Genomic DNA, 24,967 nt, shown 5'->3' with positions numbered 1-24,967 from the left:
TCGAATAACAATCAAAATTCCGAGCAAAAGGCTAATTTTGGTTTCACGGACTAATTTAGACGTGAAATGTGCCCACAAAATTAAAGGGCGCTGCACTGAGGTTGCTCCACCACTTTCGGTCAGTCACGAGAATAAGTCCCATATCCCTTTCAGCATGAAGAGCAGCCTTCGATTAATTAACTTTCCAAAATTGGCTAGCAAATTGCCATCCATACAGGGTTACCAAGAGCCGTCTACTAATTTGAAGCATGAGTTCGATCGTTTAAGACAAACCAGTAGTATAGTGAGCCCAGAATAAGCATTGCATAACAACGTTGGATGGGGCAGGATATAATGATCTCCTTTACCCAGCAGCATTCTAGAAAGCTCATGTGAGACTATCTGCAGTCAATTGATTACTGGATTATAACATGGATTCTGGGCCACTATCAAAGAAAAGAATCCATTTAATTGGTACATTTCCTCGACCTAAGAAACAGATGCGACAAATAATCAAGGATTTGGGTGGTAAAAACTGGCGACGTGACTGCAAACAACCGCCGACTGACTTGATCTTGGCACATGCCACGACAGAAAAACAAAAACACAAGATCAAAAACGAAGTTAGCCAGTTTGGAAAACCAGGTGCAGAGTTTGAGACTCATACTCTTGATTGGCTACTCAAACTCCGGGATAGGGAAAACTGTGAGAAACACAACGAGTCACTGAGTTCCACCGGGCGGACGGACAGCTCTATCAGAATACCATCGCGGCAAATTGTTCCCGTTACTCCGCCTCCTGCAGATAGAACGACGGAGAGAGCGATGGAAGGACACGAGAATCTCTTTTCTATGAGAAACGATCCTGCTATTAGCACAATTGTTCCTGATACGCTCCCATCCAACATACAAGACAAGGTTACGTCGGCCATCGTCGAGCCAACGCGCACCCGCCAGTGTGCTCCCGTTGGCGCTCACAATCGTGTTGTAGAGCGCCCCAGAGTTCTTTGTAGAGATAAAACCTCACTTTCTCCTCTTAAGAGGGCTGGCGAGGTCGATGTCAAATTTGTTCCTGTTGTGAGTTTGTATTGTACTATTTCAAGAGTTAAGTGACAACATCACTGATATAACACGATAGCCACGTTACGTTGACGAATATGGGAATTACATTGTTGTTCCCAATGCCAAATTAACAAAGATGTGTCAGTCGTTGTCAGCCTTCTCTGTTTGTTGAAGCTTTTCTAATTACTTGATAGTCGAAGTCGTCGAATCTATAGGCGAAGGAGCCTATGGCAGAGTTGTCAAAGCCCGCATAGTTGTTGAAGGCGACGATACAGTAAGTAACAAACTCGTGGCCATCAAGATCAGCGCGTTAGGGAAAGAATGCAGTGATGCCGCGAGGAACGAGCTTCGGATACTCGAAACCCTCAAAATGCATGATGAGAACAACCAAAACCAGTGCATCCATGCACAAATGTGTTTCGAGTACCGAGGCCACATTTGCATGGTTATGGACTTGCTTGGTCAGAGCACCTATGAATTCCTGAAAAAGAACAAATGTGCTCCATATCCAGATAGCCAAATCCAGAGTTTCGCCCGGCAGCTTTTTAACAGTGTAGCCTGTAAGTATGAAGGCATGGGCCTGATTTGATAGCATACTGACGAGGTTTAGTCTTACACGACCTTGGTTTAGTTCATGCTGATATTAAGCCCCAGAATATCGTACTATGCGACTTTACTTCCTGTATCTTACCTTATAACCGCTTGAGACCTTCTTCCTCTACTGTCAGATTTGGAGAGGGGCGATATGCTGCAGAACGCCGCGTCCTAGTGAACACCGAGGTTCGGCTGATCGATTTTGGTTTAGCCACGTTTCTAGATGAGTCTCCGTCGTATTTTCACTCAACTCCAGCGTATTCCGCCCCAGAGACCTGGCTATATCACCAAGCGTCGTTCTCTCACGATATATGGAGCATAGGATGCACTCTCGTTGAGTTTTTCACGGGTGATCTTCTCTTCAAGACCTCTGACATGCTCGAATATCTAGCAATGATAGAAGCTATTGCAGGACTAAAAATAGAGGAAGAAATCGCCTGGATCACTGATGTAAAGTTTCGGGGTATCCTTTCCGCTTTGCTTCCCAATGCGATGCAAGAACCACGCAAAAAGGTCAAGATGAAGATGAAGCACCTTGACGTAAGCGACTATTACCCCAACCTTATATGGCCCTAATTAATATGTAATAGGAAATCATTCCTGGAAACAATGCCTTCCTTAAAAACTTTGCGGATCTGTTGAAAAGAATTTTTGTGCTTAATCCTAATCATCGTATTACTGCGAAGCAGGCTTTGCAACATCCTTTCCTTGTAGAAGAGGCCCAGCCAGATGATGGCCCTGTGGCTGCAGAGATCCATTAGAATAATCCAATAGCACATCAGGCTCCGCAACATCATGGTGTCACAAGTTGACGATGGCAGGTCCATGATCTCCTGATTATAAGTGAATACGCTGGCAGTCTTACTCTTCCCAAAACATTACGGTCAAGTGATACGGCTAGCCACCGTGGTCGTTCCAAGGGTTAATGCTTTTACTTATAAGGGATACTAATTATAGGTGGGGTATCAGTGATAGAGTATGAGTCACCGGTTAGTATGCCAGCAGTGCAATACAAGACAATATAACTTCTTACGCCTGGCGTGTTACTTTGATCGATGTCCTATCGGCGAATAATGAATGCTTACATTGCCCAATTTTTGCCCTCCATTCTTCAGTCCAAACCATGCTAAATATTGTTAAACTTATTTCAATATGCCCGAACACCATATCATACCGTTCTCCGCACCGCCTACCTCAAAATGACCTACATATGGCCTACGCTTGGTCTTTGCACGGTGCTTTGCTACTGCAGAAAACATGCATGCTATCTCTTGGACATGATGGCATTTGGGAATTTCAACATTCGGGAATCAATGGCTACAGCGAGTTTCCCAGCTTGTAAAGGCTCCATTACACAAACCCAGTCACAAATACATTTATAGCGATTGATTGATTTCTATAACCAAGAACCCAACGAGATCTAACCTAAAACCAACTCCAGTGCGCAAGCATGTCAGGCTTCAGGATCAAGACTTAAGATAGTTTCCACGACATTAATTAGTAAAAGCCTTCAGACCAAACAAGGATAGTGTGGATGACCAGCAAGAGCGATCAGTTTCATGGCGTAAATGTAGGTCCTTAGACGGTGAAGGTTCAGTTCTTCCTGGAACTTCAAAGGCAACGCATAGTAAACTTTCAAACAGCAATCTACTAAACCTGGTACGGAAATCAAGATAGTAATAAAACAACAACAATCAGAAACCGGAAGACACTGGGCACAATGACAGACAATGGGCGTAGGCAGAAAATGGTCACGGATAATTAAATATCGGGGCGTTCTTTGGCTGCGTGGGGAAGGGCTCACCCAATGAAATCACGATAACCACGAACAGTCTTCACCTACCGCATACCATGCAGTACCCACCTGCCGGTCATACCCACCTACCGGTCAGCGAAAAAAAGAATTCCCCATACACAATGCACTTTTTTTAACCTCATGGGAAAAACTTAATAAAAATAGTAAAAATAAGTTTATCTCTAGAATTTAGATCAAAATTGAATATATTTTAATATTTTCTGGGTCTTTTAACCTCACGCCCTGTGCGGGTGCGTACGACACCTAATTCTTCCTTCCCTGAATTTGACCTCTCATCCTCTTCTATCCCTCCCACCTCGATCACATCCTCAACAACATCCGCCCCTTCAATTGCTTCGTTTGGCTCTGAAATAGTGTCACCAGCTGCTAGAGCCTCTGCCAGCGTGATAAATTTCTCATTGGGGTTCGGTATCGCCTTTCTCTTCTTGCCTCTGCTCAACCGGCCAACTTCCTCCTCCAGGCTGGCTATTCTGGTGCTCAAAGAGGCGATCTTGGACTCTTGGGCTTCAAACCCTTTTGATATCACAGAATGCCGCCTTCTGGTAGAGGGGCTCTTGTCCTTCCCCAGGTCTCTGATGTGACGGCTGGTCTTTGGCGTATTATCAGAGTCGACTTGCCCGTCTCTGTGGCCGTCTGATCCAGGCGTCGTTTCCTTCTTGTCTGGTTGAATTTCGGCATGTATGAGCGCTTTCCGTCGTGAAATCGGCCAGTTCCCAGTTACTCTCCAGCCTGAAAGGATGTTTTTCTTCGCCATACCCTCTTCCCTGGCTTTGGCATAAGCCTTGATGAAGTTGACCTTGTTCACGGGCGCAGAATCCGTCAGGCTTGCCAGTTTTTGGAGTTCTTTTCGATATGCAGCCTTGGATGCGTTGAAAACACCATTATCCAGTGGCTGTAGGCCATGAGAGCAATGTGCAGGCAGGTAACAGCAATATACGTTGTTTAAAAAACACGTGGCCATCCACTCATCCTGGAATTTCAGTCAGCGGTATTTCTGATCGAGAACAGGTAGATACCTACAGATACATGGCTCCCATGGCCATCTAATATGATGAGCCTTGCATCAGACTCATCTGCTGGCTGGGTTTGGGGCAGATAAACCTCTTTGAGCCACTCGACCGCAATATGGTTGTCTGTCCAGCCGTTATCGGACGTGATATAATACCAGTCGGCGATCTTGTTAAACTCATCAATAAACCACTGCTTCTGAAGTTCTTTGCCCTTGAAGATAATTCCCGGCTTTAGAAGACGGCCATCTGCAGTGACGGCTTCGATAAAACTAGTCCAAGTGCGGGACTGCGAGCCTTTGAGGAAGGCCTTCCTCCTGGGATCGCTACTGCCAATTACCAAGGAATCCAAACCTAGATTTGCAATTTATTGGTAAGTCTTGTATCAGAAGTTGTCAGTACTCACCAAATCCAGCCATGATACCGCCCTCGTCAACATTAACCGTGTTCTCAGGCTTGATCCAGCCATATTCGCTCTCCCGGATATCAAAGTACCAATTGACGGCCATTGGGGTAAAAGAATTGAACCTTGAAGCTTCCTGGCGTTTTCCCACCTTCGTATCGATCTCTGGATGGCGTTTAATAAACCTGGCTAGCCAGTGTACACCGATAGGCCTTTCCCGGCCCTGCTGTCTCAACAGGGCAGCTACCGTGGCGCGAACTTGACTGTGGGAAGGAGCATAGCCCAAGGCCTCTTGTCGAAGTATCCATGTAACTAATCTAGCCTCTTGGGATTTGTATAACAACTGGGCAGGTTGGGTGACCTCGGACTTTGACGGTAGGCCTCTTAATCGGTCAGACAGAGTGGTTTGGGGCATTCCATGCTTCTGGGCGGCCTGGTGCTGCGAGAGGTCATTATCTGTAACATCCAGTATAGCTTCAATGACATCATTCTCTGTATAAGACTGTTGAGGCATTTTCAAGGCGATTAAAGGAAGCTGCTATAGATAAAAGTTTGATGAAATTTTGGGGAGGCTGGGTGATGGAGGAGACATTTTGAGAAATTTTACATTAGTGCCATGCGACCAAACTGCTTGTGTAAAATACAAATGAACATTCCAATATGAAACAGCATGAAACTCTCAGTAAGACACAATCTGTTCCATGTAAATAACTTCAATTCTGGCCAAGCACTGTGCAAGTGAAGTTAGACATTTTGTATGGGGAATTCTTTTTTTCGCTGACCGATAGGTGGGTATGACCGGCAGGTGGGTACTGCATGGTACAGTGCTTGGGGTAGATGATAAGACATGATAAGATAAGGTAGGATAAGATAGAGAACAACCGAGAGAATGCGATAAATATTCATCGTGGCAAATCTGTACAGATCTCACCATCAAAAGTCTCAACTTTAGCCTTTGATAATAGGTGGCTAAAAGAAAGAAGAAGAAAAGGAGGTAGTCGATTTACAATTAGATCGGTAAGCATAGCAATAGCGGCTCATGATCATTGGCGAGGAGTAATGAAACAATAAAAAAGGTTGCAAATCGGATGCTATTTTAAGCTTGAAAAACCACGTACGAGAAAAGAACAACAGATCGAATGGCACTTTCAGTCGAGGAAAAGTGAGCACGCATACGCGACGGCCGCTTTTGCAATCGTGCAGTCCAATTACAGCACCGGAGACTGGTTTTACGCGGCAGCGCCAGCAGAGCCATTCCTTGCCTCGACCGTTGAGCGCAACTACTTGGTTTCTGTTCAGCAGAACACGCACTCGTTCCTCTTGCCAGGGCCTAGTCATTTCGACCCACAGCCAGCTGCCCATCCGAGGCAACGCTGGTGGAAATATAATGTTTGAATTGATGATTGATTATACGCAACCAAAGGCGGGTCCGGGCCGTTTGCCGGCGCCACTAAAAAATCCAATTTGTTTAACCCTAGCGAGGCTTGGAGCGGCCGGTATTCAATTTAGACGAGGTCTACAAGCAGAGACCACGCCAGCCTCAGCCTCGCCAAAACGTGGCATCTGAAACGGGAAAGAGGCATGGTTCCGTAGGGTTGAGACGATTGCGGTTGAGATTGCTCGCCTAGGGTGGGGGTAGGTGTCGGCCGAGAGTACTTCGCCTACCCTTGACTAGCCCTGCAAGTACTCATCCTAGAACGCATCGCCAATGAAGATCCTTGACCATGACAAAAGGTTAGTGAGGCCTGAGGCCGAGAAGCGTCGGAGCTACTGATTAACAGTGTGGATGCACATCTTGGGCAACCTTTTCAGTGACCTCAGCATGAGGAGATCGAATGGGCCATTATTGCGGGATGAGGAAATTTGAAATAAACCTGGACTAGAAGAGCTAGAATTCCTTGATGGTGCACTCTATCTGATCATTGGATGGATCCTTGTTTTACCAAGAGGAGAAATGCAATCGTGTATGATATGGCGCCCTAGAAGGAGTAACAGCTCGATGGAGTTTGGAATGATGCAAACATGTACGTTCATGCGTGTGATCCACCGCTCGGTATTGATGTTTCGTGCTAGATGTGGTGCACTGCAGCTGCTTGAGGACAAAAGCAATTCATCATCGGATGAAAACATATGAAACGGGCTCCAGATAGGCTGCAGCGGTCGGCCGACGATGCAACAAAGTTTTCGCCGTAGTAAATAATGCCCCGCATCGTTTGGCGCATCAAGCGTCGATAACAGTAGCGAGAACTCGTGAATTTAGATGTATCAAATCACTCAGATAATGCCACTTCTCGTAGCTATTTCGGTAAAGTAACTCGTTGCAATTCACTGCATTTTATGCCCACTTGGCCTTGAGCAAACAATACAAGCATATTTATCTCAGAAATGAAGAACTACCCTGCATCTAATTATGGAATTTCTGCACCCTAAACCCTGACGGTTTACTGTCCCGCTGGCCGCTTTAAACCGACTTGTGCTGGCTCTGGCGGCTCACCTGTCTCTTCTTCCCATTTGGCTCTCATCTTGAGAAACTCGGACTTTCCAATAAGAGCTCTGAGACACTCTGCGCTACTCGGTCGTGGCTGTTTCTGGCTTTCTATAGCCGCTTCCGAAAAACGGAATGAGGCAATAATAAAGTCCAATAGTGCAGCTACAATAGTCAGTGTTTGTCTTAGCATCCCAGTGAACTCAACTAATATGCCGCAAGAGAAAAGACTTACCCATCTCATCGCACCTCTTCTCCCCGACCTTTCTCACCGCAACACTATACTTCTCATGGAAAGATATTTTCTCGATTCCTCTCCCATCCCTTATGTTATTCCATGGGTTGCCAAGTGCCCCAAACCGCCACGGCAACTCCCCAAATACAGCTCTATACATACAAATTCCCAATGCCCAAATATCAGCTGTGCCGTCAAACTCTGTCCTTTCCTGCTCGGGCGAGTGGAAACCGATCGTCCCGTTGGTGCCGGGCTGAGCAGGTATTGTTGTTCCGTTCGCAGGGATAGGAATGAGGGAGTCGATGTCGAGGATAACGGCTGTCAGGCGACGTGCTGGAGGGGGGCAGGAGGCTGTTTCGCTCACGAGGGAACGGGTGAGGTTTTTGAGGCCGATATTAGGTGGTTTGATGTCTGTATGAACAAAGTTATGGGCGTGAAGAAAACTGAGGCCTTAGAGACAATCGCGGAGTATAATTTCCAATTTCGTCCAGCTCTCAAGTGTTAGTGCCTAGTCTGTGCCCTTGCAGCAGGGTCGATCTTACTGTGTTTGGCTCTGTTTCGGCAAAACCATCAGAGTATTCTCAACAAAAGGTTCAAGGACTAAGTGAAACTCATCAACTTTGCCTTCCATGTGCATCACAGCGATACATGTCAACACATTCTTCTGATGCTCTCTCTCCAGCATTCTGGAAAGTGATTGGACCATATTCACCTTAGATCGAACAAACTCCAGGTTGCCGCGGGTTGGTACCATACTCTTAATAACAACGATATTCCCTTGTGGTCCCGTCGCTGGCTTGACCCGACCATATGTGCCCATTCCGATCAGATTGGCTCCTGTAATGGTGTAGCTGCCTATTGTCTGAGTGGTCACGTTGGGCGTTGGCGTCGCTGATAGTGCATCCTCAGTGGGTTGATCATCGCCGTAGATATCTGCCAGAAAAACCTCCAGTGTCTGACGGCCTTCGGTCGTGCGACAGTAGTTTGTGTACTCTAGTGTATAGCTCAAGTCCTCGAACGCGATGGAGTTTTCAGCCTTGGCGCAAACAGCCGTGTTTCCTCCGTGGGACGATGGGATGGTGTAGTTGTTGACTGTTGCGGCAGCCCTTGGCTCGACCTTGACACAAGCCATCCTTGTTTCTTGGGCAAATGTCAAGCATGCATGTCTTCTGGCTACACGATTCCGTCGTGATGTGGTGAGTAACAAGTCAACTACTGGCTTCTCAAGAGTGAGGCTTTTCGAGCTCAACCTTCCAACAGCCCATCCTCGACTAGGAAGTAAAGGTTTGACTTTTGGATCAATGAAGTAGAATCCCGTCCAGATGGGAACCGGACTCGGCATGCGCTCTTTCGATGACGACGAAGGTGAAGATGATGATGCATAGGCATTTGAATGGACAAGATGAGTCACCGCTGGGTCGGTGGTAAGCTCGTCAGAGTACCAGATGTATTTTGCGTAATGAGAGCGTGCGGTGTTATCTGCATTGTAGTCTTGTTCTTGCAGAAAGTCAACGACGTTTGAGAAGGCGAATTTTGCAGCGGCATTTTTAGGGCGAAGGATGAGAAGCGCTTCCGCTAATGGCGAGTTTGGGCCGAGAGGATCCCATTCTGTAGCGGTGCTGTCTGGTGTTGACATTTAGTTTTACAGTCATGGCAATCTTTAGCATCGTGAATAATTGAGGATGGAGGTGGAGACAGAATTGCTAAGTTAAGAATTGAATTGTCCTTGCCGAAATAGGCTTAGACTACAGTGGACCAATGGGAGCTGATTGACCAACGGACGAATGTTGCTCCGTCTGTCACGTGAATTCGCGACAAGTCAGCACGTTCCCTCGTGAATGTTGACCTCATGAATTTCCCTTCAGCATCAACAAGTCAATTAACAAACTCTTATCACATTATCCGCACCCACCCTCCCTGGATGCGCATCTGTTTCTAGAGCTATGATATATCATCCTCCATCTTCTGCACCTTTTCGAACCGAAACGCGACCGCCATGAGATCTCCTAAGCCAACGCCGCCAAGCAACAAACCAGATAATGAGATATCCATCAGTCATACTTGGAGACATACTCTTGCGATACAGATCGAGAACAACCAAGGCGTGCGTCTCTTGATTATTTTCTAGCGGTATATACTGATTATGGACAGGAACTTCCATGTCCTGTGGCGACACAGGGTGCTCACCTCATCCCTCCGCCACCAACACCTGCTTTCCATACCAGCACTCCCAACACAGTCTTCATCCAAAGCCTCACAAACAAACTCAAACTTCTTCAAATGCGTCAAAATATCCGAATAGGCCTCTACGGTGCAGAGTTTGCCGACCAGTGGCCGATATCCAAGACGCCGAGAGATCTTGCCAAGGACGCTGCGAATAGAGTCACCAAGATACACGATGACCTATTATTAGCCTTGGGTGATGACACGGAAACAGATGAGGAAGAGAATGAGAGGTGCGGTATACAAAACGAATTAATCTCTGCGGCCTGCCGAAAGCGCATGTTAGAGGCAAGGGAGAAGAGGAAGAGAGACGTTCCGCTCCCTTCGCCTGAAGGAACGGACGATGATACGACTGGACAGATAAAGAAAAGGAAGAGGGACGACATTGAATTGGTGGAGCCGACGCGGAAGAGAAAGAGAGATGCAACAAGGAGACATCGATAAAGGCGATCGATCCACCTTTGGCATCGATCTTGCGTTGCACGAGGTCTGTGCTCATACCCCCTTATTAATTGCCAAAAATAGAGAAGGAACAGGTGTAGGGTCTCGAGGTACCAATGGAATTCCCTTCCATACCAGCATGCTTAGTCGTTACGAAAGCCCTCGAGGGTATATAACGCCTCCTTCAGAATTCCCAACTTATTCTCGCAATCCAAACGCTTCCTTGCGTCCTTCTTCTTTTCTCCTGCAATATCAGCGATCGTTTTTGCCGTCTGTTCTGACACAATGTTGTGACTAAAGATCTCGTAAGGCACTCTGTCAAGAAGACCGTTATGTATTACCAAAGCGTTGACATAAGAGATAAAAGAGATTAAAGACAGCTATGAAATGGTAAGTTGCTGTTATATGAGAATTATACTAAGCCCAGACTTACCTTGTAGTACCTTTCGATCATCAGGATATTGCGGCGCACTGCACCTCGTTCTTTGTCTTGCATGTATCTCAATGATGAGTCAGTTTGCGTATTGCCTTTGAAAATTTGACCTGTAACAGCCTCTTTAACCTGGCACAGAACAAAATCGGCAAATGCATTCTTGGGTTTTATTTTCCCGTTAAAGGTTTGACAAGCCGTTTCCAAGATTTTTTTAAACACCTCGGGTGAGAGAGTGTCTTCGACCCGTTTTAGGATAGTCTTCTTCGCGTAGAAGCTGTTTGGGGCAATTCTGTTGCTGAACTCCAGCGATTCATCTTGGAACTCCCTGAGAAAGTCATGGAAAGCTGGGTTCGTACCCTCATGACAAGAAAGAAGCTCCTCAAGCTTTGCCTCGGCGCTGAGACGGAGCTTGTCAAGGCGGTCGTTAATGATAAAGTCTTCAAGGGACAGTAACAGCGATGAGTCAACGCAATGTTTCAGTGCAAGATGGACGAATCGAGTTACTGAATCCCATACAAATTCCAGATGTCGATGAGCGATGGATCGCCAGCGTGATGTTTGGTCGCGATATAAGTGGGATACCATGGCAGGATTGACATCATCCAAGCTTTCAGTCCCTCTCCATCGGACCGCTTCAGCTAGGACCTGGGTTTCGTAGCCATTGAAACTCGTTTTGATGGGGGACTCGAATGCGTTGTACTCATTGAGGATTTCTTCGCGTAGGAATGGGGGCGCCGAAAAAGTGGACCCGTGGTCTAAATATTCTTCGGTTTTTCTTGGCCTTCTATTCGGAAGAAAGTTACGCGAGTCGCCTCGACGACTATGGGCTTCTGTGCTATGGCCCCCACAACGTTCATCATTATCGTCTTCTTCGACTGCTCCCTCATTCTTATGGAAAGGTGGGACCTCAGTTTCAGAGTACCGGGTCTTTTGACTCTCTGGGTAGCTGCGGCTGCTGTTGTGGGGTCCATCAATTGATGACCGACTTGCCTTCCGTTCGCTTCTGCCAGAAACCCGGGTATCGTCGATATGCTCCAAGTCTTGAGCAGGAGCCTCAGCCTCAATTTCCGATAGCCGATCGAGAAAGTCTCTAGACAAGTCCGCTTTCTTGGCTGGCTCAGACTCATGAAGTTCGGTCTTCTTTCCCCTTTCTATCATTACTGAAACGAAGAGTTGGCCCAAAGCTCGGGCCATGGCTTGCAGTCGCTTGTCCTGACTTCTCTGCTCCGGGTCTTCAGGGTCATAGAAAAAATCTTGCAACTGCCTCGATGCCGTCCCCTCTCCGTAGCGACCAGACACGGCGTCAGTGCATAGTTCCTGGAAGTCTCCAGCCATTTTCGACAGATAGTTGCGCTGCTCCTGTTCAGTTGTCCTCTTCTTCCCCAATCTATCAATCTTGATATTGAGGTTTTTGATCTCTGCCTTCACCTCACTGATTAAGTCTCCAAGATGTAGTCTGATTTGTTTCGCCAAGATCTCGCTCAGTCGAGGACGTAGATTAACAATTCCTTTACAAGAACTCTCAATCTTGGGCCAGTTTTTCTTGAAGAAGACTTTTTCGATTTCATCTCGATCATGACCCCTCTGTCGCTCCTCGTCTGACAGGTTTTTAAGTCCATGCCAGCCATACCTGGGGTTCCACTTCGTTTGACCGCTGAACCGGTCCATTACCAGGCGAGAGGAGTTTATGTTATCGAGATGAGTGAAGATTCCGAGCGTTCTTTCCCCGTCGGGATCAACGTCAGGACACGCTACCTGCGAAGGGGCTGTCTGGGTCGCCCACGTCGTGGAAGCCCGCATAATGAGGAGCAGGCCGTTGCGTGGCTCCCTCAAATAGGGAGCTACTATTTCTTCAACGACATGCCTGTCTTTCTCGTTCTGACTGTCAGTTGAGGACTGGAAGAACCCTGGCAAGTCCACCAATGTGAGAGGATATTTTTCAGGGCCTAGTATAGTGATCCTCAGTATATTCATACTGAAATGGCGATGAGATGCAGCCGTGGCCGAGGGGCCAAGAATGAGTGCGGAGGCCTCTTGAATGGAGGTTGTCAGTCCCTCTGAATCCCCCGGAGCAAGCTCCTTTTTGAACCGGGTCAGGGTGTCCTCATTGAGACCTCTCTCAACAACGCTAATAGTGATAGTGATCGACTCTATGAGAGACTTGCGTTGAACCAGCTCAATTGGAAACCTGGTGCAAAGATCTTCGTGCACAGGGAAGGGGATCTTGCAGATAGCTTCGAGAACAGAGCTTTTGCCACTGCTCTGATCTCCTACCACGACAAGCTTAGGTATGAGTTCCCTTTTGAGGCCAGCCTCTTGAAGACTGTCAACAGCATCGAAGACTTCTGCATAGGCGTCCAAAAGCCCATTCAAGGGAGGCGATGAAGCAATTGGAGTGTTGGACATGGTGTTCTAGTTGGTTGCTAGATTTGCGGCACTGCTTCGAGATGAAATTTGTGCTCTGTTTGATGAAACGATGTACTAAAATCATCTGGCCTGAGAGGTGAGTAATGGGCTCTATTTATGTTCATTTGGAGCAGAGATTGACCTCACGTCGAAGACGGAAGCGACGAGGCTTCACCGGATATACAACTTATGTGCGTCTCGCATCAATACCAAGTTTTGAGCCTAGTTGGTACATTATGTATGCGAGGGCATTTCGATTTCATCCAATCACGACACAACCATTGCTCTAGATTCTCGGGCTGCATGAGCCTAGTTTGTGACCATGTCGCCCCAGGGCCTATCAATGCAGAGCCTTATGCGAGGGCATTTCGTGTAACCAATGAAAAGCTTTCTGATATCGGACCTGTCGGTAGACGACACGTGTTCGCAGTGGGAGGCAGATCTTCATGTCTTCTTTCTCGCTACCTTACCTCGTCTATTTTGAATTTGTCAAGAGTTTCACCAAGGTCCCAACGCTCATCATGTCTGCCAGTTTGGTCACATACACTGCAGCGTCGAGCGATGATTCGTGGGAACAATTGAGGCCTGCGATCACGCATGCCTGGCTCAATCGAGCGTCAGATTTGAAGCACTTGAAGTCCATCCTTCGGCAAGAGTACAGCATTATTTCTACGTAGGTACTCGCTCCATTACAATTACCACAAACCCTGAGCTAAAACGGATTTATAGGGAAAAGACATGCAGGACTCATCTCAAAAGGTGGGGGTTGTTAACCTACAAGAGGCGTCAAGATGGAGCGTTTGCAAAGTCTTTGGTACACCCTCCCAGGGCACGTAAAGGCATCGCTTTCCGAGGGGAGAGATGCATTGATCAAATCTCCCGAACTTCAAGCCCCATGACCAAAAACCCCGTCTTACCGACAGCTTTTCGATTACAAGAATTTGTTCTGCACTCTATTGACGTCTTTGTCAGCCATTCGTTTCCAGAGCCTCTTGCTACGACTACACAGCTAAAGGCCCGGGATCTGATACACCCGAAGTACAATAAAGACTACAGTCTTTCTTGGCAGAGTGTTGCCGACTTGTATCAAGCTGCGGAAGGATATTTCAGAGGCGAGTGTTACAAAAAGTTCGTCAATACCATTCGAAAGGCCCATCTGGAGTTGAAGTTCCTCATTGGACTTCCCGACTCTCAATCAAAAGACTTTCAACAGACTTGTCAACATACAATGATAACCAGATTCTGGCGTATTTGCCATAGGCTTTTCAAGCTTGATTTTCTCTGGCCACAATACCGGTACTCGTTCTTGTTGGATTTTCTTATTGAGGTCGAAAGATTGGTGAGCTGGTTCCATGGTACATCACATCCATTTGCTCGGCTCCTGCGAGCTATGGGGAGATTGGACAAGGAATATCTGCAAGCGGTTCTCAAGATGGGTGCTTCTAGAACTATTGGTGTAATGGCACCAATGATGGATCAACGACAACGTCGAATGGTGTTCTACGCCTGGACAGACTTTACACATAAGACATAAGTCCAAGATACTGTAGCTAGTTCAAGCAAGTCTGTAACATGTTTCTTTACTAGAACGTGTCTCGATATCTACTACTTTCACTATTAGCTCACCTTATATTGAATCAGGAAGCGGAAGAATTCTTGTTTTGGTATATGGGTTTCTTTGATACTAGTGACTAGTGGATATAGATATAGAGATCAATGACCTTTGTGTATGTCATATGGCAATGTTGGGGCTTGGGATGACTGGCTGTTCGGAGAACAACATCCTACATCCTTATTGTCCGTCCCATTTTCAGTGAAAGAGGAAATTCTACATATCTCATTGGCTCGTACCCCTGCGAGCTCCTCTTTCACTGAAAAAGGGACAGTGTTTTGGAGATCCCCACGGGAGGTTTTAATTAAAAATGCGTGATAAATCTTCTCAGTGGTGTCGAGCGATACTACCTCCCGGGCGCCTGCCTGCAAGTTGATACTTGATCGTGTCTGTTTCGTGACCGCGTTTTAAAATTATAGAAAGCACTCTACTGGACGAACTCATTTTTATCAGTCGTTCACCATTAACTATTGACTGTCCTTGCTATCTTGTAATATGTGTCCTCCAAATCTCCGTGGCCATCGAGCTGTATTTATCCTAGAGCGTTGCGTCGCATCTCTGGGCTCTTTGGAAACGGCGTGCTCCGCCGACTCACCAAAGAGCAACGAGGACATGTCCGGACTGTTGGCGCGGAGGCATATCGACAATGGCAACTAGAACCACAACCAGGGTCCCAGCTGGAAACCCAACAAAGCGACGATATCGCACCACACGAACAGCCGAGCATTCGTGGTCCAAGTCCAGCAGCATATCAGGAGCACCCTCGTGCATCATGGTGGCCACAAAGCCCTCAGGCGGCCTACGAAGCGGAGGAGGAGCCCGAACATCCTAGACCAGGTTCACCGAGAAAGCGCCGTATAGTTCTCATCACCCGTCCTCATGACCAGGAATAGATACTTGCAAACAAGAAAGGACGATAGGAAGCCGCTGAGGATCTCCCAAGCCAACGTCGGAAAGATTCTCCGGCGCACGACTGCGCCCTAGCGCTGGCCGCATCCGAGCGATATGACATTGTCCTTTTGCAGGAGCCATGGACGGCTCATACAAACAGCCGTTCATTGACCAAAACCCATCCAGCATACGATACTTTCACGCCTGTCGAGATGTGGGATAATAACGACACTCGGTCTAGAGTCATGACATATGTCCGACGAGACCCAAAACTCCTGGCTGATCAGATCAGGCCCTTTCAGACTCGAGATATTCTCTGGCTGATGATCAATGGCGTGACGATAGTCAACTTCTATCGTCAGAATGACGAGCATGACGCCCTGGAGATACTGCTACAATGGCCCGTCCCATGACGTTGCCTCGTTGCTGGTGACTTCAATGCCAGACATCATAGCTGGCAGACAAGCCATGCTACATCAGCCGGATCTCGCCAAGGCGATATAAGGTGTCGCAAATAGACAAAGAATTATCTGAGTTGTATGACCATTGGTCAACTCAAACTTGGAATTTCTTTCAGCGCCTCATTCCAACGAGAAAATGCAGTGTTGTTCTCATCCTTTACGTGATATTGCTTGGCCAGTATAATGTATAAGCGTAACTTCTCTATCCTCGAGAGCCCTGGGTAGGATTTGACTTCCAAGCAGAGCGCTTCCGCCTCCGAAAAGCGTTCCTGGGTAAATAAGGCTTCCGCTAGACAAATCTTTAGAGCAGAGGACCCTGAGGAGATGTTTCTTTGCTCTCGCCGCGCAATTTCAGTTCGGAGATGATTCTCGGCAGACAAGGGTTTCTCAAGCTCTCGTAGAGTGCTGGCATAATCAGAGCTGAGATCACGAAGATCCCCATCAAAAGAAAGGCACTTGCACTGGCTTAGTGAATCGTATGCTCTCTGGAGATGTATAAGCGATTCATCAAATGCGCCTTGAAACCGAAGAAATCTTCCAAGTAACATGTCATTACGGAACATAATGACTTTTTCCATTAGAGATGGGTACTGATTGACGGGACTCCATTCTTCCAGTATTTCTCTGGCATCGGTGAGGCCTTCACACTGTACATAGTTCAGGCTTCGCTGATTGCTAACTGGCCCATTGCTGAATGCCGTCAGCAAAACTAGCCTCGCATATCAAATGTTGCATGATGGGCTGACATGACGTTTGGACACTAAACCTACAGCATTACCACCTAGTCTTGCACTCCAAAATCAATTGTTGTGCAATTGATTTATTTTATCCCGCTTTTCAGGGTGGAAGGTTGATTTTTTGACCAGGAGTAGATTTAACTTTCGAAAGTCGATTAACGTGGTTGACAAGCGAGTGTCCGAGATAAGCGAGCGTGTTATACTGCACTGTATAGCTAAAAAATAGCTTACCCTATAAGAGTGAAGAAGTTGCCACACTGAATCCGTGCAGCTGAGAATGTCGATCAGGCAATAGAAGAGGCAACTTTTCTGATGCGGTGGTATATATTCGCCAAGTTTGTAATATGACTTGTAATTTGGTTGTACATAGTAATATGGCTTATTACATCCCGTGGTAATGTCGTCTCGTGAAGTACCAGAGAATATCCTATCCACTAACTGGGCTGGGAGTTCATGAAATAACGAAAAGTCTTTGTCCGTCCGCATGATGCTTTCTTTACCCCATATGAAAATCAGAGCAGCAGGACTCGCAATCAGACGTACAGAAACTGATTCAAAAAACGGAACTAACTAGAGCGATATGAACTCCACTCGTGGCGCAAGGCTATCGTGGTATTATAACAGAACGAGCAAAAAGTAAAGGCAAGGCAAATGAAGAAAACGCAAAGAGGAAAAAGAAGAAGGACCATCGCGCTGGGACGGGCCCCGTTACGCGTTTTTGTAAGCATGACCGATCCAGGAACGGGCCTCTTTCCTAACTAGAATCGTCGAGTAGGTCGTTCATAAAATGACCCAACTGGGCTATGTTAGCATAACATTTGACAAACTAATGATGTAGTGGGCAACCTTCTTCGGGCACTTCTTGCATATGGTGTGCCAGTCAAACTTGGCCTTTCTTTCGTCCTTCCAAATTGTGTAAACGACCGGACACCCACGGCTATCGACCTTACCCTCACAGAGACTAATTTTTTCGATCTTATCCTCCCACGATCCCGAAGGTAGGGCCGGGAGGTTGAACTTGTTTGCTGTTGCCGACAACTTGCCTTGTTGTACTTGCTTAGGTGGTTTACTTCGAGTCTCTTCTTTTATCGATATATGTCTTGCCTTGTTGGTGACTGCTTCTGGCCGCTTATGCTTGGCATAAGAAGTTTTGTTACTCTAAAGGGTTATCAGCCACAGGAGCCACCGCCGGAATGTTTACGAAATATAATCACAATTGATTGCTTTTTGATCTCCTTTGTGACGTATCTAAGATCTGTAAGCATCGAACAAAACCATGCCTGAAAATTAGCTTACCGAGTTTCCTTGCGTTTGCCGTCCAACCATTTTTTGCCGATCCTACATTTCGTCGCGCCTGAAACTCTTATCACTCGCGAGACTTTGCGTTTTCGAAGTGCTATAGAAGTTTAGCTCACCCCTTTGGTCAGATGCGGAGGACTTGGCTTTGGGTCGGTTGAAAAGGGTTGGGAGTACGAACGCGACGCGCTCTGGATCTTGTCTCATGCCAAATTATCTGGGAAATTTCGATAAAGATAACACTAAGGAGCCATAGTCTTACCTGAATGCATCGCGAAAACAAGTGAATTGCGCGGCTTGGGGATATGGCGGTGCCTAGCAAGGTGGAATTATCAGTCTTTCGAGGTTTGAACGCCTCCTACGCGCCGGTGTTGTTCGTCAGCCGAACCTGGGCGGATCAATATTGATCCGAGGCGCCCCACCCCATTGAGTATTCTTGCTGAAAACGCGCCACCTTTCGTCTTTTCGACCAATCAGAGCCTTTAGACATCCCCCTCAATCAGGGGCTTAAAGCCCGCCGCGTTTTCCGTCCCCTTGGCCCGTGTCATCTCCGGTGGGTGACTGCAGCTTAGATTTTCAACGCAGCCCCTAATACTTTAATTGAACTTGGCTCTAAAATACACCCCTTTTATCCGGCTCACTTTCGGTGAAAGAGGAGACCCCTGCCGGGCGGATGGAGGTACCCCGCAGGGCGAAATATGCGGGGTGGGTGACTTGGAGATCGACATGGGCAAAGGGCGGGTGAAGTGAAAGAGGATTTCAGTGAAAGAGTGGATGGTAATTGGTCCAAAAAGAAAATAATTCCAGCACGACCAGAAAAAGAAAACCCAAACTAACCGCCAGCCGGCCAGCCAGCTCTCTATCGATAAGGCTTATCATCCAGGGAAAACAAGAGAGGAAAAAGAAAAGAAAGTATATCATTTAACTAAGAAGCGAAAGCTAAGCAGGGGAAGAAGAACCTAGAGGCAAGGTAAACAAGACTAATAGTCAGAATATCAGTCAATCCATCAACCAACATCGACATCGATCGATATATAACATTGTTACATATCATCGATCACTTGCTTCCCACACATCACTCATAATAATCACTTATATTTTATCTATTACTACGCCCTACCTTAATATTATTTGCACGGTAAACATATATAATGGGTCTCGACAGCTTTACCTATGATCCCGACCACCGGGTCATAGTCTGCCGGCCCTGCGGCACATGTCTGGTGCCGAAACCGACGAGCTGGAAGAGCCACCTGCGGGCCCAGCCGCACCGGATGAGAGGTGAAGAGCTGCGGCTGACCATCGAGCAGCTGTCGAGCTACTCGCTACGCCCAGTCGACGAGCTACGGCAGTGGAGGGTTGATAGAAAGCGACCATGTCGACCAATAGAGGGGCTTACCGTTTACGAAGGGTACATCTGCTGCACTGATGCCGAGTGCAACTACTGCATACGCCGCATCGAAAAGATGCACAACCATATGCCAGCGCATAGCAAGAGGGCCTCACAGTACACCGACGATAGACCACTCTGGAGATCGTGCCGTCTACAAACATATTTCACCGCAAAGGGGCTTATCGACTACTTCGTCATCGATGATCCTTCAATATCACCAAGGACAGGAGCAGCAGGAGCAGCAGGGGCAGTATTAGGACCACTAACACTGGGGGGTTTACTACCTATATCTCCGTCGTCGCAGGAAGAAGGGAAGCTGTTTAAGGACCTAAAGGCAGACGTCATCCAAGCTTCGCACGATCTCGAAGAGAAGGCCAGTATAGTTGAAGGAATCGATAAGTCGCAAGCAGATCGGGTGCCCTGGCTCATCCATACCGGATTTCCCACACATCTACGGGGACTTCGTGACACCAAGATCATATCATCATATGCCTTGCCGAGAAGCATAGACCCACTGGACGACGGTATCTGTAGTGAGGACGACGAGGACGACGACGACCACAACGATGACGACGAGAATAAGGGAGATGGCACCGGTCGAACCGCTACAGACCTCAGGCGCATCCTCGCCGCGGCAGAAGGCATGCTCCGGGATGCATACAGGTTATGCAGTGACAAATCGCCCGAGCAAAAGATAACACAGCAGCGGGCAAAAAGACTAAGTAATTTCCGTGGTAAAGATAGCAAGCTGAGCAGCATCAAGGCCGATAAATTCCGCAGCTTCAAGAATGAGTCGAGCTTAACCTCCTACTTTCGGATACAAAAGCAGCTCCTCGCATACTACTACCGCACGGTGTTCCGTGCCGACGGATATTTCACCCGAGAGTGTGACGATTAGATAGTACCGAGAGACACCGTCAAGGCGACCTCTATGCAGCAGCAGGCTATGAAGAACATTATCAGTATATTACAGAGGCAGGATAAGATAGCAAGAGGGAAGGATGGCAAGAATAGCAACGACGACGACGACGACGACAACGACGACAACGACGATAATTATAATCGCGCTGACAATTATTGCAACGAGGGCAATGGCGTTGTTAATGGCGACTGTGAGCTTAAGCATGCCATCTGCAAGTTTTGCATCTCCCTTATCTGCCAGACCGTCGGAAGCAGGCCATTCCGGTCTGCGATATTAAGCTTCTGTGCTATAAAGAGCCGGAAGAAGAGCTGGACGCGTCAGTCGGACAAGGAGCAGCGTAGGCTATGTACCTGGCATAAGCCAGGTAACTTTAACAGCAACCTATCGGCGCTCACCTGGACTGCTCAACTTATCCTATTTGACTTTGTATGCTTTCAGAAGCAGGATGACGAAGATAGAATTCCCGACCTACTTAACTAGATATATAAGAAATACTTCTAGCAAATAACAAAGATACCCTATAGTTATATATTACAGTAGCAATTATATCTCTTCGTGGCATCTAGCACTGAACTTACTATATATCAGGCCTGCTAGTCTCTTAACGGAGAGACAGTTAACTATATAGGAAAGCAGCTGCGCATAGAATAGGTATTATAGCTGGCCCTATCTGAGTTCCGTTAGGCACACTCTCTCCTATATAATAAGCTGCTATTCGGAATGGAGGATATCGCTCTAATTAAGGCGTAGAGGCTAAATAATAACCTAGATCTGGAGGACTACGGTGCTTCATAGATAACAGATAGTAGGAACAGGGAGATACTAGCAGGGACGCACAATGCCCTACTCCGGCAGATTAAAGGTAGGGCATCCTTACGCAGGGTATTTATACGACTAGACCAGAGGGGGTTGAGGAAAAGCGGCAGCGGCGGCGGCAGTGGTGGTAGGACTTGCCTCTGCCCTAAAGCGATAGCCATCTACGAGGCACATGTCCAAGAGTTCTTAAGGAGGATATTAACACTTATCTAAGTCCTCCCTGGTCCTCTGCTACAATCCCCAGAGCTGCTCTCTATTATATACATTAATACAGGCCCTCGTCGCCGATCTATGCTAATATAGGAGAAGTTGGTTATAATATATGTGCAGTATCACAAGAGCCAGGAACAGACCGGGGCCGAAAAAGATAATATCAGGTTCTTACCTCCCGCCGTTAGAGATCTCCTCCTAACCTACCTTGCGTTTTTACCGCCACTGCGCGGAATAAAGCATTTTATTCATTTACTTATCAATCAAACGCTGCATATCAAATGGTGACTTACGGTCATTCTCTAACAACGTTCAGCTTGCTAACCTAACACAGCTTGCGGCCTGGAAACACGACGAGCGGACAGAGCTGATTACTTAGCAGGAGATCTGATTTCTCGAAAATGTCGTGACAATAACGTTGAAAACCTCTTGCAGCTATCCTATCACGACGTCGACTATAAATCTGTAGAGGGCCGTTGTAATGAAGCCCGTTCCCGAATTTGTTTTTATAATGCACCAAGACCTTTGTCTTCATACGGTAGCTTGACATGATTTTCACGCTTGAGCAGTTGGTTAGGATTGTCCAGTTGCTCCCGAAGAATCAGTAAAGTATCGAGAGTAGACTTAATGCCCGCCGACATGTCTTCAAGGTTCTTGGGCACGTCGAAGATTGTGTCCATCACATCATCATTTGAATCTTGTGATGGGCTAAAAAGAATCCTCCCCTTGGCTATTAATCCTGAACAAAGTATGATGCAACGAAATGCCCGGTTTGATAATATTTCAACACCCAGGATAACAGAGTCCATAATACTGCGAGCATCGGGACGCTGGACCAAGGATCTTCTTGGCTGTTCCTCGTGGTGAACTAGGCCTTCTTCTCCCGCTAGAACTGCTGGTGTTGCCGTGATAAGTGCTGTTACCTCTTCCAGGTAACGATACATGTCTTTAGCTAGTTCTGCAATGATCTTTGAGAGATCGGCTCTATCATGGCTAAAAATCGTAATTTGAAGCTTGATACTCAGCTGAATATGGGATAGCACTTCAGTCGCGACGTTCTCGATCCTCTGAAGGTGGTCTTTCTGATGAGAAAGTCGCCTTTGCAGCCGTGCAAGAGTCACTAATTCATCGTCCACTGATGATGTGTTTTCATGAATGTTCAAAGAAGCCAACTGTTTCTCAAGGTCGTCATCGTCTTCATCATCTGCAAACCCAACGTAGTAGCTTTTGCGAGTGGACGAAAACGTAGAAACGGCCCCCTGGCCCTGGTACGAGCCTTGCTGGCTTCCAAGCTCTATTAATCGACTGAGTATGTCTTGCCGCCTGGAGGGCTCATAATATTTGTAATCCTTCCATAGAAGACAGAGTTTTGTGATATCTTGGGCCCCTTTATTGTAGTTTGAGGCAAGTAATTGTCTCAACAGTGCGTTTACCTGCTGGCGTTGATGTTCAGCAAATCTGCCTTCGGAGACTGGATACCGGTAGGTCGTTCGCTCTCTCTCAACTCCCATCATCTTCCATAAATTGCCTAAGATGACGTGTGTCCTCATTAGATCAACGAGGGTTCTAGAACCATTGCGTCGGGATTCCCTAAGAAGTTAGGCTCTATTTTTGAAGCTAGAAATTTGGGGATTTACAAGTATTCTGTGGAGCTATTTTGACAGACTGTCTCCATCCACTCAGGGACTACGGCTGAACCTGCCAATTGAGCAAATGCTAGAACGAAATGACAGATGAGCAGCATTCGGCAACAGGCCTTTCGCGACTCATCGTAACAGACAGCCGCAGCTGGATGGAATGATCGCATTGCAATTATAGAAAACCCCCCTATGTCCACTTGATGGCGAAATGGCCATGTGCCAACTCCGTGCGACTTGAATCGAGCCACAAATGGCTGTTCGCAAGGTTGATTCCAACAACATAGAACAACTTTAGGCTTTTTAAGTTTTAAGATTTCCTCGATCAGCTGATGGCACCGCTCTGAGGGAATGGGTGTTGAATCCCGGGGTTTGAAAGAGAATGCGTCAAGGACAGTGACAGTATGAATACTCCGAGCTCCCTTGGAGCTGAATCTGATAAGTTCATCAACGCTCTTCAGCGTCTTGCATCGCTTCACAAACTCGCCAAAGGTTCCGTGGTAAGTTTGAGATTCATGCGGTCGCTCCAGAAGTATGACCACGTCGGATGGGCCAGATGCGAGACTGCATGCCTGGTCGATTTCGTCTCTCCGTCGTCCAAATTCGTCGCCGAACTTCCTGATGAGATTCACGGCTTTGATGTCCTGCACATTTAACAAGCAAACCGGTGGCTCAAAGATGAGTTTCTGGACGCAGCGGGGAACGGGTATGTCAAGGCACAGCATTATGCTATCAAGACCATAAAGTCGCTTATGACGCTATGATTTGAGATGCAAGCTATAAGATTGATAGTCCGAGTAAACTCTCGGTACTGCCTTTTTCAGATTACAATCGAAGATCAGCGAACGAACAAAGTTCATCTATCTGATGAGCTATCACTTAAGCCTCAAGTCAGCAAATTAAAAGACTTTATTGTTGTGCAGATGATGTTGGTCTGAAGAGCCTGATTCAAGACTTAGGCGCCCAGGCATGCATGCAGCATGTCTCACCTAAGACCTCCTGGATGATGCCTCATGTGATTTAAAAACTGCATTTCGTAACAGTCGCGCATAACCAGTACGCCATGGGACAAAATATCAGGGTGCAATCGCTATTATAGTAATTATAGTGGTGTTTAAAGTTACTTATACGATTCTGCAGCGGACCAAGCTGTAAGAAAACTCTTTGCATTGCTGGCTGGTCTGGACAATTTCCGGAGCACTTAAGGGGAAAAGAAAACAACCGTGTTACATTGCCATTTTCGAGTTCGTTGCAAACCCTGTCGAAGGCTTGAAAGCGGCCAGCTTGACCGGCTGCAGCCGCAAAGCCCTTTCGCTGGGGTAATCAAGCCAGGCTTCGACACATGTTAGTCCGGGCACAGGGTTAATGGTGGGCAAGTGACCACGTCACTGATGCACAAGGCCATTGGGTGTGCAGCTTGAGAAAAAGGTGGTCGCATTATGACTCGTCGAAATACAATTCTTCGTTGCGCGGCCGCACGGGGCATGGATGAAAATGGAATCGGCTGCATAGCTTCAACCTCCATGGATGATAAAGAGGCCGCGGCTACCCGGACCACTGCAGTCATCCTTAAATTATGCTGTGTGACCCTCGAAAGATACCAAATCCGTCTTTGATTGGGCGTCGAACAAGGCGGGGTAGTGAGACACGTAGGACTAAGGGAGGTAACAAGTTCGATTACAAGGCATGTGCCACTCAGCACATGTCGATTATGACAGGATCGAGCGCCAAGAGTCCGGACGAGCAGCCAGCCCATGCTGTTCCTTAACTCAATGTTCAATTCTTTGCGCCTAGAGCGGCCCACCCCGGCAAAGATCGTCTAGTGGCTGGTTGGAAGAACCCTGAAGTATCATATTCGAGGTGGCGAAGCGATACGTATGGAATTTCAGGCTTGTGAGGGCGATTTGAA

At 47.1% G+C, this 24,967-nt stretch overlaps 10 protein-coding genes across 10 annotated transcripts; 4 read left to right on the top strand and 6 right to left on the bottom strand.

The window, feature by feature from the left end:
• Positions 1-410: 410 nt before the first annotated feature.
• Positions 411-2,523, top strand: BKA55DRAFT_703696 (kinase-like domain-containing protein; the record flags this gene model as incomplete). Its single annotated transcript, XM_046200625.1, has 6 exons — positions 411-1,055; positions 1,117-1,180; positions 1,235-1,314; positions 1,438-1,600; positions 1,672-2,174; positions 2,225-2,523. 6 exons carry the CDS (start codon positions 411-413, stop codon positions 2,393-2,395), a joined length of 1,626 nt encoding a protein of 541 aa, XP_046048250.1. The 3' UTR covers positions 2,396-2,523.
• Positions 2,524-7,174: 4,651 nt separating this feature from the next.
• On the bottom strand, positions 7,175-9,216 carry BKA55DRAFT_703692 (kinase-like domain-containing protein; the record flags this gene model as incomplete). Its single annotated transcript, XM_046200624.1, has 3 exons — positions 7,175-7,510; positions 7,581-8,023; positions 8,123-9,216. The coding sequence occupies 3 exons, from the start codon at positions 9,214-9,216 to the stop codon at positions 7,302-7,304; spliced, it is 1,746 nt and encodes a 581-aa protein (XP_046048249.1). The 3' UTR covers positions 7,175-7,301.
• Positions 9,217-9,439: 223 nt separating this feature from the next.
• On the top strand, positions 9,440-10,293 carry BKA55DRAFT_617871 (uncharacterized protein). Its single transcript, XM_046196729.1, has 2 exons — positions 9,440-9,684; positions 9,732-10,293. The coding sequence occupies exons 1-2, from the start codon at positions 9,577-9,579 to the stop codon at positions 10,245-10,247; spliced, it is 624 nt and encodes a 207-aa protein (XP_046048248.1). The 5' UTR covers positions 9,440-9,576; the 3' UTR covers positions 10,248-10,293.
• A 24-nt stretch (positions 10,294-10,317) lies between these two features.
• BKA55DRAFT_71746 (P-loop containing nucleoside triphosphate hydrolase protein) lies at positions 10,318-13,334 on the bottom strand. The gene is made up of 3 exons (XM_046200925.1): positions 13,226-13,334; positions 10,678-13,168; positions 10,318-10,624 (listed from the first exon to the last, which is right to left on the bottom strand). The coding sequence occupies exons 2-3, from the start codon at positions 13,081-13,083 to the stop codon at positions 10,388-10,390; spliced, it is 2,643 nt and encodes an 880-aa protein (XP_046048247.1). The 5' UTR covers positions 13,084-13,168; positions 13,226-13,334; the 3' UTR covers positions 10,318-10,387.
• Positions 13,335-13,604: 270 nt separating this feature from the next.
• On the top strand, positions 13,605-14,617 carry BKA55DRAFT_691789 (uncharacterized protein; the record flags this gene model as incomplete). The annotated part of the gene is made up of 2 exons (XM_046199673.1): positions 13,605-13,756; positions 13,813-14,617. 2 exons carry the CDS (start codon positions 13,605-13,607, stop codon positions 14,615-14,617), a joined length of 957 nt encoding a protein of 318 aa, XP_046048246.1.
• A 1,423-nt stretch (positions 14,618-16,040) lies between these two features.
• Positions 16,041-16,835, bottom strand: BKA55DRAFT_703670 (uncharacterized protein). The gene is made up of 2 exons (XM_046200623.1): positions 16,794-16,835; positions 16,041-16,737 (listed from the first exon to the last, which is right to left on the bottom strand). Exon 2 carries the CDS (start codon positions 16,623-16,625, stop codon positions 16,137-16,139), a length of 489 nt encoding a protein of 162 aa, XP_046048245.1. The 5' UTR covers positions 16,626-16,737; positions 16,794-16,835; the 3' UTR covers positions 16,041-16,136.
• A 269-nt stretch (positions 16,836-17,104) lies between these two features.
• Positions 17,105-18,430, bottom strand: BKA55DRAFT_572734 (uncharacterized protein). The gene is made up of 5 exons (XM_046193163.1): positions 18,343-18,430; positions 18,081-18,180; positions 17,999-18,032; positions 17,631-17,942; positions 17,105-17,580 (listed from the first exon to the last, which is right to left on the bottom strand). Exons 1-5 carry the CDS (start codon positions 18,350-18,352, stop codon positions 17,539-17,541), a joined length of 498 nt encoding a protein of 165 aa, XP_046048244.1. The 5' UTR covers positions 18,353-18,430; the 3' UTR covers positions 17,105-17,538.
• A 237-nt stretch (positions 18,431-18,667) lies between these two features.
• On the bottom strand, positions 18,668-19,291 carry BKA55DRAFT_572728 (uncharacterized protein). Its single transcript, XM_046193162.1, has one exon. The coding sequence runs from the start codon at positions 18,999-19,001 to the stop codon at positions 18,840-18,842; it is 162 nt and encodes a 53-aa protein (XP_046048243.1). The 5' UTR covers positions 19,002-19,291; the 3' UTR covers positions 18,668-18,839.
• On the top strand, positions 19,232-21,582 carry BKA55DRAFT_540889 (uncharacterized protein; the record flags this gene model as incomplete). The annotated part of the gene is made up of 4 exons (XM_046190312.1): positions 19,232-20,358; positions 20,437-20,821; positions 21,191-21,257; positions 21,542-21,582. 4 exons carry the CDS (start codon positions 19,232-19,234, stop codon positions 21,580-21,582), a joined length of 1,620 nt encoding a protein of 539 aa, XP_046048242.1.
• A 191-nt stretch (positions 21,583-21,773) lies between these two features.
• On the bottom strand, positions 21,774-24,093 carry BKA55DRAFT_71627 (uncharacterized protein). The gene is made up of 2 exons (XM_046200898.1): positions 23,059-24,093; positions 21,774-23,011 (listed from the first exon to the last, which is right to left on the bottom strand). Exons 1-2 carry the CDS (start codon positions 23,781-23,783, stop codon positions 21,928-21,930), a joined length of 1,809 nt encoding a protein of 602 aa, XP_046048241.1. The 5' UTR covers positions 23,784-24,093; the 3' UTR covers positions 21,774-21,927.
• Positions 24,094-24,967: the final 874 nt, after the last annotated feature.

Source organism: Fusarium redolens, assembly GCF_020744475.1.
Source record: "Fusarium redolens strain MPI-CAGE-AT-0023 chromosome Unknown BKA55scaffold_10, whole genome shotgun sequence".
Lineage (NCBI taxonomy): Eukaryota > Fungi > Ascomycota > Sordariomycetes > Hypocreales > Nectriaceae > Fusarium > Fusarium redolens.
The sequence above is the reverse complement of the archived record's forward strand: the minus strand, read 5'-3'. Positions and strand labels throughout refer to the sequence as shown.

Excerpts from the sequence above, each read along its gene's own strand:
- BKA55DRAFT_572734 (XM_046193163.1), bottom strand. Across the intron at positions 18,033-18,080 it reads GGCAAACGCAAGGAAACTCG|ATACGTCACAAAGGAGATCA; the intron begins GTAAGCTAATTT and ends TACAGATCTTAG. Across the intron at positions 17,943-17,998 it reads AGATCAAAAAGCAATCAATT|AGTAACAAAACTTCTTATGC; the intron begins GTGATTATATTT and ends ATAACCCTTTAG.
- BKA55DRAFT_71627 (XM_046200898.1), bottom strand. The coding sequence starts at position 23,783 with ATGCTGTGCCTTGACATACCCGTTCCCCGCTGCGTCCAGAAACTCATC. Across the intron at positions 23,012-23,058 it reads AATAGCTCCACAGAATACTT|GGAATCCCGACGCAATGGTT; the intron begins GTAAATCCCCAA and ends CTAACTTCTTAG.
- BKA55DRAFT_572728 (XM_046193162.1), bottom strand. The coding sequence starts at position 19,001 with ATGATATACTTTCTTTTCTTTTTCCTCTCTTGTTTTCCCTGGATGATA.
- BKA55DRAFT_71746 (XM_046200925.1), bottom strand. The coding sequence starts at position 13,083 with ATGTCCAACACTCCAATTGCTTCATCGCCTCCCTTGAATGGGCTTTTG. Across the intron at positions 10,625-10,677 it reads TGATCGAAAGGTACTACAAG|CTGTCTTTAATCTCTTTTAT; the intron begins GTAAGTCTGGGC and ends ACCATTTCATAG.
- BKA55DRAFT_703670 (XM_046200623.1), bottom strand. The coding sequence starts at position 16,625 with ATGGAAAAAGTCATTATGTTCCGTAATGACATGTTACTTGGAAGATTT.
- BKA55DRAFT_617871 (XM_046196729.1), top strand. The coding sequence starts at position 9,577 with ATGAGATCTCCTAAGCCAACGCCGCCAAGCAACAAACCAGATAATGAG. Across the intron at positions 9,685-9,731 it reads AGATCGAGAACAACCAAGGC|GAACTTCCATGTCCTGTGGC; the intron begins GTGCGTCTCTTG and ends GATTATGGACAG.